The sequence below is a fragment of the Acomys minous genome (genome assembly GCF_964271855.1).
Source record: "Acomys minous genome assembly, chromosome: 1".
Taxonomy (NCBI): domain Eukaryota; kingdom Metazoa; phylum Chordata; class Mammalia; order Rodentia; family Muridae; genus Acomys; species Acomys minous.
The window spans coordinates 36,884,961-36,899,652 of record NC_140483.1 but is presented as its reverse complement, the minus strand read 5'-3'; the positions used below and the strand labels follow the sequence as shown (position 1 = coordinate 36,899,652).

At 38.0% G+C, this 14,692-nt stretch overlaps 1 protein-coding gene across 8 annotated transcripts in view; it reads right to left on the bottom strand.

Annotated features, from left to right (window-relative positions):
- CEP350 (centrosomal protein 350) overlaps nt 1-14,692 on the bottom strand; it is a 136,780-nt gene that overhangs the window by 56,916 nt on the left and 65,172 nt on the right. For all 8 annotated transcript variants that reach the window (XM_084772197.1, XM_084772202.1, XM_084772199.1 and 5 more), the window contains 7 exons: nt 12,541-12,727; nt 8,079-8,281; nt 7,249-7,412; nt 4,587-4,697; nt 4,134-4,274; nt 3,679-3,815; nt 2,244-2,366 (listed from right to left, as the gene is read on the bottom strand). In XM_084772197.1, the coding sequence (XP_084628323.1) occupies nt 2,244-2,366; nt 3,679-3,815; nt 4,134-4,274; nt 4,587-4,697; nt 7,249-7,412; nt 8,079-8,281; nt 12,541-12,727 (1,066 nt within the window). The remainder of the gene's footprint in view (nt 1-2,243; nt 2,367-3,678; nt 3,816-4,133; nt 4,275-4,586; nt 4,698-7,248; nt 7,413-8,078; nt 8,282-12,540; nt 12,728-14,692) is intronic.

The window sequence follows — 14,692 nt, the reverse complement described above, 5'->3', positions numbered from 1 at the left end:
AATAAATAAGGTAACAAAATATCAGCAGTTAAGTACTCTGAACAAAAGATCTTTAAGAACTTTGTATTACTCCTGATACTTTTCTAAAACCCTAAAGTATCAAAATTAAATATCAAAATCAAATAAAAGCTGTTTTTTTTTTTATTCCATGGTTCTAGTCTTCATTACTTTTCTTCCTACCCTCAGAGCTATGTTTCTTGTATTTATTTCACTTGCACTTAATTTTTGTCTTTCCTTAAAATTCTGCCATTACCAATGGTGAATTTGGGAGATACAAGTGCATATCGCTCCCACCTGGAGAACTACAATCAAAAGACAGTACCTAGTATTCATAAGGATGTGAGAAAACTTTACATTCCTGGTGGGTAAGTATGGCAATTCTTGAAAAAGTTTGTCTTTCAAAACAAAACAAAAACATTTATCCCATGGTCCAGTAATTCCTAAATATATACTCATAAAACATGACAACATATATCCACACAAAAACCTGAACATTAATGTTCACAGCAGAATTATTCACGATACCCTCAAAGCAGAAACAACTGAAATGGCTATAAGCTGACAGATAAAACGTAATATATGCATGTACTAGAATATGATTTGACGATATAAATACAGTAGTGATACATAATATAATATAGATGAGCCCTAAAAACATGTGACATTAAAATAGTCACAAGATGGGGACTGGAGAGATGGCTCAGTGGTTAAGAGCACCGTCTGCTCTTCCAAAGGTCCTGAGTTCAATTCCCAGCAACCACATGGTGGCTCACAGCCATCTATCCCTTCTAAAGCCTTCTTCCGGTGGATAGGTGTACATGCAGATAGAGCACTCATATACATAAAATAAATAAATAAAATCTTTTAAAAAAATAGTCACAAAAAGTCTAAAACGGCCTGGGAAAATAAGCGTGGATAGCTGAACTGGGTGCAAACTTTAGAAAAATTATCACTCTGTTGAATAAGAAAGCTACTAACAATCCACTGTAGTAACCCAATGGCCTAAGTGAACTGCCACTGATGGCAGCACAGTTAGGTTAAAAAGGAAACACAACACATAGTTTAGACATAATAAGTAATCAATACCTGCTGTGCCTATCATACATTACTTTTGAGGCTTTATTATACTTAACGATGTGGTTATTCTTCCGCTAGAAATGCTGGAAAGGAGCCTGTAAAATCTACTTAAGACTGAACCATAACTAAGAAATACAAACTTTAATATTGTGCCAGTAGCTGACAAATTATTCAATACTATTTATAATATTGGTATATATGGTTAACATCAACAGATATGAATAAGGCCATTCATAGCGACACATGCTTGTTTTTTTCTTTGTTTGTTTTGTTTTGTTTTTTGAGACGTGGTTTCTCTGTGTAGCCCTGGCTGTCCTGGACTAGCACTGTAGACTAGGCTGGCCTCGACCTCACAGAGATCCACCTGCCTCTGGGTGCTGGGATTAAAGGTGTGAGCCACCGCACCTGGCTACACGCTTGTAATCTCAATTGTAGCTACTCAAGAGCAACACAGTCAGACCATAATCTCAAAGGCGAAAGAAAAAGAAGAGAGGGGTAGGGGAACAGAGACAAAGACGAGAAAGAAAAAAGGAAACATTTGGAGAGGGGGAAGAAAAGGTGAAAAAGTAAAGAAACAAGAATATCAGTATGAAAATGTGCAATAAACCCAGGCTTTAGAGCCAGATACATCAAGGCTTAAATCCTTACTACGTCATTACGTGTGTGTGTGTGTGTGTGTGTGTGTGTGTGTGTGTGTGTGTGTACAAGCATGTGTATGTAAAAGTGTTTCGTGAGTGTGAAGACACACAGACAAGGAGAGCAGAGGTTATGATGTGTGTGCGGGCGTCAAAACTCCACTCATCATGACTGTGTGGCAAGTACTCTCACCCACTGAGCCGCCTCTCTAGCCTCTTAGTTGAACACTGAAAGCCTCTAGGAGTTTAGTTTCCTGCCCTAATCTACTCATGCTACTACCTGACTTGAAGGTTGCTCAAACGTTACATGTAGAAGAACAAACAACTTATACAACATTTGGATTACTACACTCAAGGAGTACTAGCAGCATTGTTACATAGACAAATATTCTGTACATTAGCTAATTAAAGAGAAGGCCAGCACTTTGAAGGCAAGACATCATTCAATTTATAGAAACAATATTAAGGAAAAGTAATGTTTAAAGCATTTATCAGAGTTCACCACACTATACTGATGGAAACTTCCCTCACCTTCGATCATGACTCTTATATCTTGATGACTCAGAATAACTATCGTATGAAGGGGAGTACTTCTGACGCTTTGTGTCCAGAGCACCTTCTTTACTCTGGGAGAGTGAAACAGACTGACCAATCCTAAAAACAAGATAAAAACAACTGAGTCTCCAGTAGGATAAAGATTTTAAATACTTCAAGAGATAAAATCTTGAATTAGAAAGTATTTTAGCATTCAAACAAAGAAAAAGACATATAACATAAGAATACCTTCTCTATTCACTCCTAGTCCCAATAAATAGGAAGAAAAATCTATGAATTAGAGACAGTTACAAACCAGGTGGTGGTGGCGCACACCTTTAATTCCAGGGGAGGCAGAGGCAGGCAAATCTCTGAGTTCAAGGACTGATCAACAGAGTGAGTTCCCAGTCTCAGAAAAAAAAACAAAAACAAAATTGCAAGAACCCACAAAGCTGGGAGTGACCACTCATGCTTGTAATCTCAGCACTTGGGAGGACAAAACCAGAGGACTGCCACAAGTTCAAGGCAGCATGGCCCACTGCACAGGATGTTCCAGGAGAGAATGACTTCCAGTGTGAGACCCTGAAAAAAACTTTGCTCTCCCCAAAGAAACCACCCCGCCCCCCACCACACACACAATGACTGGGCACAGTGATATACACCTTTATTTAATCCCAGCACTTGGGAGGCAGGAGTACACAGGTCTCTTTGAGTTTGAGGCCAGCCCAGTCTACATAGTGAGCTCCAGGCCAGCCAGGGATACAAAGTAATACCCTGTCTTAAAAACTTTTTAAATGACTTTTCATTGTTTCTAGAGTAAAGTAAAAAAAAAATTCTAACATCTGCAAGGTCCTATCCTGATCATCCCATCCCATTTTCCTCTTTGCTCTCTTCTTCCAGTTATACTGGCCTTTTCTGTTTTATTTCCCATTAAATATGTTGTGTTTCTGCCAAGCGAGGTGGCACACACTTGTAATCACAGCACTCCAGGAGGCAGAGGCACGTGGATCTCTATAAGCTCAAGGCCAGACTGCTCTACAAAGTGAGTCCAGGACAGCCAAGGTTACACAGAGAAACCCTGTCTCAAAACAAACAAACAAACATGTTGTGTTCCTTTTTCCTTCAATGTCTTTAATCTGCGTACCACCTGCCTCCTTCACATCACTTATTCCTCATCTACTACAGCCATTACAGGCCTTTACCACCTTCTCTGCCCTCCTGCCCTCCCTGTTTAAATTCCAGCATTACGTACCTCTGAAACATGTTTCTTTTATAACACTTACCTAGGTTTACATAAATTTACCTAAGTTTAAATTCACTTAACTGAATATTTGCTAAATGTTCCTTATCCCACTGGACTGCATGCCCAAAATTGTATTCTCTAGACATAAAAGGTACCTCATTACATATTTCTGAATGGCTGAATACTTACTTATCTGTTTCAGCTTTGGTCCTTAGCTGTTTCATAAATTCTGGAAGATGCTGCCGTTTGTGGTCATACAGTGTGGCTAGGGGAATTCCAGAAGCATTGATGGCATCTGAGATGTGTGTTCGAGTCAGTTCTGCCATCTAAATGAGAACACACAATACAGCAAAAGTAGACTTTAAAAAGTAGTGTCAGAGGCGGCCTGAAAAGGAGCACAAGGCCCTGGAAAGATCACTGAATTGGGTTTGCAAAATAGCTCCTCAGACACACTCTCAAGCAAACCCACACACAAACAAATAAGTAGCTAAATAAATAAAATGAGGCAATTTTAACGGGGGCTTTGCTGAAATTCACTGTCAAAGTATGCATCTTTTAAATGTTCGACACCCATTACTAGCTAGATTTAAGTTACTCAGAATGACCGAAAAGAAGTAAGAGCAAAGGGCGCTAGTGGCTCTCACCTCACAGATCTGCCGAGCTGCATCTGTAGTGAGGCGAGCAGTCTCTGTTTGCTGAGCTGCTATTTTACAAGTTGTTTCCTGGAGGACTTCAGTCACTTCTCTTTGTGATTTAACCACCTGCTGTAATGATTCTGTGTGGACCTATAAATAAAATGGGTTAAACGTTTAGGGTTTAGTCTTCCTTCTGTGCAACTTAGTTTTAATCAGGGAGCAAATACTTGATGAAACATACACTTGACTATAACCTGGATTTCACAGCTGGTGGGCCTATGGATGATGAACTACTATGCACTTTGGCTGCTAAATTGGGAACGAGTCTTGACTATTTCAAAGGTTGCTACATAACTCAAATGTCATGTAATTATCACACATAAAGTACTCAACATTGTCTTTTACTCTTATATGTTTAATGAGTTTTACAGTGAAATTTCTCAATATAAAGTTTTAGATTACCTGAACTGTTTTGTTCCGGGTTTCTTCTAACTGTCTCTGGCACTCCAGAGCTTCCTGTTCAGCTTTTAGTTTCAATAAGGCCAAATCTCTTTCATGACGCTGCTGTTGTGCCTTTCAATTAAAGTGATCAAGTATTAATTCTTCAGCATTGTTTGGATAGAGTGGCTACAATAAACACCTTCCTTTGTTCCTTGTCTTCCCTTCTTTCTTTCTTTTTTTTTTTTAAACAGGTCCTTTATGGACCAAGCTGATCTCAAACCAACATGCACTTTGCCACAGCTTCCCATATGGCTAGGATTGCAAAAGTGAGCCATCTCACTAGACTCATGTTGTTCCTAATGAAAATGATTCATAGCAAACAATCAGAGCCTAAAAGGGATGGTAGTAAACTCCAAAGTCATCAAATAGTTCATCATTTCCAGCAAGGTCTAGGGGTCACCTACCATGCATCACTATGGAAATACAAAAATTTATCAAGACATGCAATGTTAAGTAAAAATGAATACCAAAATCTGGTTAGAAAGCAAAAACTACAGCATCTAACTCCTTTAAAAATTTTTTTTATGTTATATACTAAAACTAAAGACAATGCCTCATTTCTCATCTTTTGACTTTGCCTCTGAAGGAATAATTTTATTTAAAATGTTGACTCTAAAGGTCTCCTTTTTACCAGGGTCATTTCTGACACCATCATTCAATACAATGTAAGCTCCAAAGACCATCTCTTCTGGAACAGTAGTAAAAAGCATAGTTCTGTACAGGTGGTTGGCCTGCACATGAAGTTATATAATGCCATGAACAGATTTGGAATTTCCAAAATTATAATGTAGCCAGGAAATCATTAAAAAAAACAAAAACAAAAACAAAAACCCTGTGTATAAGTGGGCATGCAAGTGTATACATAGAAGGGTTTCATACTGTTAAGGGAGTTCAGGATTCCTAACCACTTTGAATAAGTAACAATAGTGTTATCCAGTCACTGTGACAGCAGGAAGTCCCTAGCTTTTTTCAAATATGAAATATTTGAATATGAAATAAAATATGAAATATTTTATACTTGTAAAGCATAAAAAGAGACTGATGTCTACTTTCTTAAAGATTGCCTGATTCAATGCTTATTCTAAATTCAAGGTCAGCATTGTCTTTCCACTGCAATGAAGTCAACTGTTCAATGTTGAACCACCTTAGAAAACAGTGAGAGTTTTTCACAAAATTTCAGGTGCTTACACTTGACTCAGGCAATATTCCTGGGTATTTATGCAAGAAAAATGAAAACAAGTTGTATATCAACCAACAGGAAAATGGATGAGTAATTAGGACCTCCTTACTGACTACTGGTTTATTACTAGGCAAAAATACAATGTCAGATAAATCTTGTATTTATGATGAATAAAATAAACTAAATACAACAGAGTTAGAAATAAACTTGGATACATATTAGGTTCTGGAAGATTCAAAGTAAACTAGCATAAGAAAACACAATGATTGCTGCCTCTGGGAGTTACCTGAAAATGGGAACAGGTCAGCTTTCTGGGATGATAGACGTTTTCTATAGAGTAGATGGTTATTATGGATAGATATACAGTGATCAAAACTATACACCTAAAGTCTGCATTTTCTATTGAATGAAATACCTAAATAAAATAAAATAAAAATGGTGCCCTAGCGACTCCACAGAGGATAATACTGGCTTACCTCTGGATTTTACTTGTTGAGTTACTGTCCACACTAACCTGTGTGTATAATATCTGTATCTCAGAAATGGTTTGTTTGCTTGCTTAGTTCAAATAAAGCATCAAAAATCTAACAAAGTGGGGGCAAGAAGACCATACAACAAGTATAGGAGGAGCTTGCTGCCAACAACCTGAGTTCAATCACCAAGACCAATATGATAGAAGTGATTTCCAAAAGTTGTTCCCAGATCTTCTCAGACTATACACATACAATAAACAAATGAATTAAAAAAAAAAATAATAATAATAATAATAAAACAATAAAAATTACCACCACACTATCACCAACAGCAAAACACCAACCCAGACAAATCTAGTCATTTCCATCAGGAAAAAAAACAAGACTGTCATCATTAATTTTCAGTCACTAAGATGAGTATAAAACATGAAGAATGAAGTATGTAAAAAAGAGTAATTGTGCTACTGTTCTGCTGCCAAATATCCTATTGTCAACTTTCTGGGTGGTGCTGACTTTTTTGGTTGGTTTGTTTTCCGTCTTTGAGAAAGGGTCACAGTTGACCTTCCACTGCAGATCTTCCTGACTGCACTAGCCAAATGCTAAGTGTGCAGGTATGCACTATGAAGTCAGGATTCAGGGTTCTTTTTAGTAATTTGTATAATAGTTTTTCTTCTGTTATTTATGGGTACTGTACAAGCTATTTTTTTATTCTACTTGGAAGTCTGTTTGTTTTAAGGCAGGGTCTCTCTGTGTTAGTCTTAGCTGTTCTGAAACTTGCTATGTGAAGCAGGATGACTTTGAATTCACAGACATACTCTTGCCTCTGCTTCCCAAATGCACCACAGTGCCTGAACTGAAAGTTTATTTTCTTAAAACAAACAAACAAACAAAACTCATTAAGAGTACTTCTAAATACAAAGAAAAGAGGAAAACCACAGGAAAAAAAAATTTAAGAAAATTCAACTAATACCTTTATGATCTGAGCCAGAGACACACTCTCCTGTTGAGCAAGTGAAATGCCTCTAACTCTCTCCACATCTGACAACTGGCGCACAGACTCCTCGATGGCACTCAGGTAACTGAGTTCTGCGGCCATGCGGTGCTGGAGGCCAGCAGGAGAAAAACGCTTAGAACCTGGGGACAGAAGCACTGTTAAATCACAAGGTTCACCTGAAGTGACAACGCCAGCTCTCATTTTATGAGCACATAAAAATCTACCTTTCCTTTGTACTAAAGACAGTGACTTATTAATATGTTGTATTTTAATAGTTACTTCTTTTCTTTTACGGGCATGTATATATGCAAACATGTATTACACGCCTATAAATAGATGGAACATATTATTTTGGGGATGAGTTTTGACTAATGCTGGCAACATGGAAAAAATGAACATTTTAATTTCTTATGCTTTTCCACATTTAATTTTCTATGGTTTCTGTATAATGCTTCAAAGAGTAATCACATAAACTTGTGGTCACATTTCCCTATCGCTTAGCTGGAAAAAAAGGAATTTTCAGGGGAAAAAAGTAAATTAGTTTGCTGTTATTCTTGGTACTTTCTTCTCTTCTGAAGTGTGGTTTCATGTAGCCCAGGCTGACCTAACTCACTCAGTGGCCTAGGATGACCTTGAAATTCTGCTTCGACCTTCCCAGCCCTGAGATTGGAGGTGCGCACTGCCACATCTAATTCCCATGGGGTCGGGCAAACCCAGAGCCTAATGCAGGCTAGGCCAGCACACCACCAGCCAATCTACACTCTGACCCCTTACTTTTAAACTTTTACCAGCATAACTCAACTTGCCTGGTGTTGAAGCCATCTCTGTTTTATTCACATCAGTGAAAGCTGCAGCAGGCGTGAATCCAGATGTGGCTGGAGGTGCTATGACCGAGGACTTAGATCTCTCTAAAGAAGTCCCAGGAAGGTCAAACTGTAACAATTTCTGTGAACTTGGAGACAGGGGAGAAGTTGGGGTCTTCTGAGATCTTCCCTTGTCTGATGAGCCACTAGAAGTTTTTTGCATAAAGCCATTAGAGAAACGACTCCAAGAAGCAGCCAAACAGTAAGAACAACAAACATTTTCTTCTTTACCAATGCTAGTTATCATGTAGGCACTCAGTCACTGACGCAGTCACTGCCCTGACGGGATGCATGTGAATACGTCTCCAGTTGCTAGATACAGTGTTCAACAAGCTAGATAAAACCCCACCCTAAATAAAATAGTAAAGTAAGTGACTGACTAAACTAGCATTTAACATGTCACATACATTACAGTTCATAACTGCATTATTAAGAGAAATCTAAGATAACCATTATACACCAATAAAAATATAACTATATGTAAAAAACATTAGAAACAAACATTAAAACATGTCTCAAATATCATTTTGTGTTTAAAAATTTTAAAGCTGTGATCCTGTCATTATTTCCTCTTTTAAACCAAAGGTCATAGAAAAATTATTTTCATACTGTCATTCCAAATAGTTAATACATGTTTATCTATATATACCTAATTTTTAGTATTTATAACACTGTCTGAGCTTTTCGTAAATAACATCACATAACTAATGGTGGCAACTCTTAAGGCATTTAATTCAACATAAAACACGTGTCATTCATGTTTCCTTGCACTGAATATTTATTTGTTGAATAAATTAAGAAACACTCTATGAAGTATGTTTTAACACTTTTTTTGTTTTTGTTTTGGATTTTGGTTTCTGAGACAGAGTTTCTTTGTGTAACAGAGCCCTAGCTGTCCTGAAACTCACTTTGTAAACCAAGCTGGCCTTGAACTCACAGAGATCTGCTTGCCTCTGTCTCCAGAGTACTGGGATCAAAGGCATGCATTTCCATTCCTGGCACAATTAACACATTTTTAATATACTAAAATAAGTATATGAAAAAAAATGATGATTTCAAAGGAAAAAATATTCCTGGCGCTGGGCATGATGGCGCATGCCTTTAATCCTAGCACTCGGGAAGCAGAGGCAGGTGGATCACTGTGAGTTTGAGGCCAGCCTGGTCTACAAAGGAAGTCTAGGACAACCAAGGCTACACACAGAAACCCTGTCTTGAAAAACAAACAAACAAACAAAAAATTCCTGGCTTGAATATTTGACTAAAAGTAGTTTTGAGAAAGCATTTACTAGCTTCCCAAGTCTTTAGCTGAAGACTTAAGAGAGTGTACCAGTCGTGCCCCTCCACACACAAGGAGGAATATGTTCCAATATCTCCAACAGATACAGGAAACTTTAGACAGCACCAAAACCTGATACATACTGTTTACTCAGACATTTAATGCCTTTCTTGTATATTAAAAAATATTTATTTTATGTGTATGTGTGTGTACCTGAATGTATGTTTCTGCATGACTTGTGCAAGACCCTGAGGAAACCAAAAGAGGGCCTGGAGTTACAGGTGGTTGAGAGCCACAGTGTGCATGGCTAAGAACTAAACCTAGGTCTTTAGGAAGAGCCATCTCTCCACCCTTACTTTTCCATCTCAACTTACTTGTTATACCCTGTAGCTGTGGAACTTTACAATCTGAGCTGCTGCAATAAAACTATTGTGACTTTTTCTTACTAGCCTCAGTTTCAGAAATAAAAGACTTTTCACTGTGCATTTTTATAACTTCAGCATATAATTGTTTCCATTTATTTTTATGTAAAAAGCTTTTCCCTTTCACTTAAGGGAATCACTTTATAAAGTCTTTTTAGCATATACAAATTAGCATTATTACTAGCCTTCAGACTGGAATCCATTAAGGTTTAATTAAACTCAAATATAAAAGCATTGAACAAAGGAGTAAGTCACATGGAACGTAGGCCTGAGTGGCATGCGATTACTTGGAACAATATTACATTAAAGAAAGAAGGCGTTTATTGCTACAGTATAACATGTAATATTTTATGACAGTTGACCATAATTGAATTATGAAAAGCAATACAATGTATAGAAAGAGACTACAGTCGATTTTATTTCTAGTACCTAAAGGAAATTTTCATTTTAAATTATACCACATCAATCACAAGAAACGACTCTATAACTCACTGTACAGTTTTACAAGATGAACTCATATTTGCTTTGTAGAGAAGATTTACTTAGACTACAATTAAAAAAAAAAAGTTTCGGGGCTGGAGAGATGGCTCAGAGGACCTCTTCCAAAGGTCCTGAGTTCAATTCCCAGCAACCACATGGTGGTTCATACCATCTATAATGTGATCTGATGCCCTCTTCTGGCCCGCAGGTGTATATGCAGGCAGGACTCAGTATACATAATAAACATATAAATAAATCTTTTTAAAAAATAAGTTTTCAGTATTCTCAAATCAGTTAAAAAGTTTTTAAAATTATATTCCCCCTTAACAAAGTTTACTTTATCTGCTGTGGATCTTCACAGATGAAGAGCTAGATACAGACTACAGTATGGAGTATTTATTATTAGACTTACTTGAATTTCATATTCTAGAAATGTTTAATTGTATAGATTTTGTCAAATTGTCAGTATATCTTGCAGAAAAGTAAACTTGTATGAGCCTTGAATTAGTGGCACAGCAATTAAAAATGTAATTTTAAATGTAGCCAATGATGGTGTTGATGATGCAACACAAAAGCATTAAAAATGCTAATCTATACAGAACAGGAAAAGTAAAGGTTTCTTTTAAAAACTAAGATCAATTTGTGTCTTTAGAGCCATAGATTTTATTTTGTTAATTTGTATGTGTGTGTGTGCACATGAGAGTCAGTTCTCTTCTTCTCCCATGGAGAGCCTGAGGCTTGGACGCAGGGCCTTTTACCTCCTGACCCAACCCACTGACCCTGGACTTGATTTTTTTTTTCCCCCTGAGACAGCTCTGGCTGTCCTGGAACTCACTCTGTAGACCAGGCTGGACTCGAACTCATAGAGATTCGTCTGCCTCTGCCTCCCAAGTGCTGGGATTAAAGCCGCTGCCTGACTTGGACTTGATTTTGAAAATGACGAAAACAACACAGAGATGTCATGCGGACAGCAGTAACTGCACAGAAAGCAACTGACAATGTAGGCAGCAGCTTAAATGTATCAGACCGAAAAACAAAAAAGTCTGAGTGCCATCAAGATAGCAAAATAGATTTTAAAAAAAATTACTTTCCACACAAGCCCAATATCCCGAATTCAATCTCATAGCAAAAAAACAAAAACAAAAACAAAAAAATGTTGGATGAAGTGGCACATCACTCTTACAGTGGGCTGAGAGGCAGAGACAGAGAATTACCTGAAGCTAAAAAGGATCAGCTAGACTGGAGTTCCAAGTTAAAACAACCAGCATGGCAGAAACAAGAGAGCCTCAGCCGGAAGAAGGAGAGAACTGATTCGTCCTGAAACTGTCCTCTCACCTCCACATATAGGCAGTAAGTCACAAATGTCCACACTCACATCATACACACACCCAAAACTTTAAAGCAGTTTTTTTTTAGTTTATTTATTATAATTTATTGACACTACATCCCGATTGTTATCCCCTGGCTCTTACCTTCCTGTTCCCACCCTCCCTCCCTCTTCTCCCTCTTCCCCTTCCCTAGACCAGCTGGCCACAGCCTATCAGGTCTCATTGGGATAGCCTGCATCCCCCTCCTCTGTGTGCTGCCCTGCCAAGGGGCAGTGATCAAATCCTAGGCACCAGAGTGCATGTCAGAGGGTAAAGCAGTTTTAAAAGAAGGAAAATACAGTTATACAATTTCCATGATCGGTTTAAGACTGGCACTTCAGAGTATGTCTGAGTGATCTTAACTGAAAGGGAGAGAAACACTTAGATGAAGAAATAATTTCAACAATGTGATCAAAAGGATATTAAGGAGCTGGGTTTAGAGTAGAAGAATGCAGTTGAGAAACACAATTTGTAGAAATGAAGAGGCACTGTGGTGATCCAATGGAAATACTCCAGTAGGGCTGGGTTCTTAACCATTTCTCTGTGCGTAGCTGACCTCATGTACCCCAAGAAAGGGGACAAAAGATTGAGCCAAGAACAATATGAGAAAAAGGAATTGTGCTTGAGGCAAACAATTACTGGAGATGTTTTAACAGTTGCAATGAGAAATGACCAGATGTGAAAACAAAGTCTACAGCTATGAACGACGTTACAATGTCCTTCAGAAAGTAAACAAGTTTATACCAGCTCAAACATGCCCAGGGAACTGACAAGCTGAAACTTACCAAATTCACTGAACAACAATGATATTGTTACTTTAATTATATACAAATTACAGCATAAAGAATATACTGCTTTACCTCACAGAATGCCCAGAAAGTTCTTCCAAAGTGTTCTCAGTGTTCAGAGTCTGTTCAAAGTCCCTTAGGGCAAGTTTGCTGCCAGGCCCAAGTTTCTTTCCTTGGTGGGAACCACGTTCTGAGTCAGACTGAACTTTTCCCTCATCACTAAGTGAGTTCTGAGCATTTCCAGTGAGTGAATCCAACCCTAAGAAGTAAGTTTTTGTAAGCAAATTTCTAACATTAGACTTACTAAGATAGCTGATAAAATTTTATCAGTAAAATAAAAGTACAGACCAGAGTATTAAAAATTAATTTATATCTAAAATTTCTTTTTCACATCTAAAATAAAGCAGTTCGTTTTTCTGGCGCATTTAAAGAAGCAGGTCTTATGACACATGTCTGCAATTCCACAGTCTATAACTCTGCGTAAGTCCCCAGACTACGGCCTTTACAGACGCAGTGACTGTAGGGAGGAGAGTGGAGGTGGTAGTGGGGATGGCGGCAATAATACAAACATGGACTTAATGCCACTGAACTTGAAAGTGATTTAAATGACTATTTGTTTTTTGTTTTGTTTTGTTGGGTTTGTGTGTGTGTGTGTGTGTGTGTGTGTGTATGTTTTCCAAAATGGTATCTTATGGAGCCCATGCTCGCCTCTACCTTACTATATAGCTAAGGAAAACCTTGAACTTCTGATCCTCATGTCTCTACCTCCTGAGTAGTGGGATTATAGGAATGCACCATCACACCATCTTATGGGACAAGGGCACATACCTACCAGCTGAGCTACTTTTCCAGCCAAATAAAAATTTAGTATGCATTATTTATCATCATCATCATCTTGTTTTTCTGAAACAGGGTCTCACTATGCAAATGCAGAACTGGCTCTCCTGGAACTCACTATGTAGACCAGGCTGTCCTAGAACTCATCAGTCTGCCTGTTTCCCTCGTGCTAGGATTAGAGGCATGCACCGCTGCACCCAACACACCCAGCTGTGCATATTACTTTACCACAATGAAAATATAAAATGCTAGCACTCATCATCCTTATATATAGAAATTACAGGCAATTAAAATCTTTTTAAATAGTTTCCTATACCAATCAATAGGTGGGTTTCTTCCCATAGTCTTGTCCCACCTCACACTTTTCAACTCAATAAGCTTTCAGTAGTTTATCTTTTCAATTAGAAAAAAGAAAAAAGAAAAAGAAAAATCACTCCCAAGCTTGAAACCATTTTGTGAGCATAAGAGCATTTTTGCATTACTAATGTACCTCCCTGCCTGTAGGTGTATACAACAAATATGGGTCAGGAAAGGTTGTGCTTGCCACCCAACCATAAAAACCCAAGTTGCAATTCCATGAACCCACATAACAGCAAGCATGGAAGCACATGTCTGTAATCCCTATGTTAAACAGTGAGATGGAAGAAGAGAAGCTCAGAAGCTCACGGGCCATGTAGCTTGCTGTACCCACTGCCAAACATCAGAAGGCTCCGTCTCAAAGTGGAAGAGAACTAAACCCACAGCTATCTGCTGACCTTCACACAGACACATAGCATACATACTCACATAAACATTTTCTTAACGGAGTGGAACTATAGATATTGGCTGGTATTTCTATCACTCAAACAGATTTACTGAGTGCCAACACGAGTAGCTACTATGCATTATCATTACACATTATTTCCAATCATTTCTCATGCTCTTCAAAATCACCATATGAACGCCTGTCTGCTTTACAGATAAGTAAATTTGAAGACTATGTTTGATGATGGTTAGAAATGCACATGATATACTACCGTGTTTTTTTTCAACAGTTGTAAAGCAGTATTATTTGTATCTCTCTTAAAAACAAAGGTGTGTGTGGCTTCATGTATATATTGGAAAAAGTCATCAAAAACTGTAATAGTAGTTGCCTCTGAACAAATGGATTAAGGATGACTTGTACTTCATTTTTAAAGTTGTATTGTATTTACTAGTGTGTGAGAGAGAGGACTGCACACTACAGGAGAGCCACAGTTCATATACAGAGGCAGCTTGGTGCCCTCTCCACTCACTGCTATATCATCTCAGAGACCAAACTCATACAGTCAGGACTGTGCAGCAAGCACTTTTACCCACTGAGCCAGCTCCAGGCCTTGCTAACCCTCCCTAATGTACAGTTCTTGAA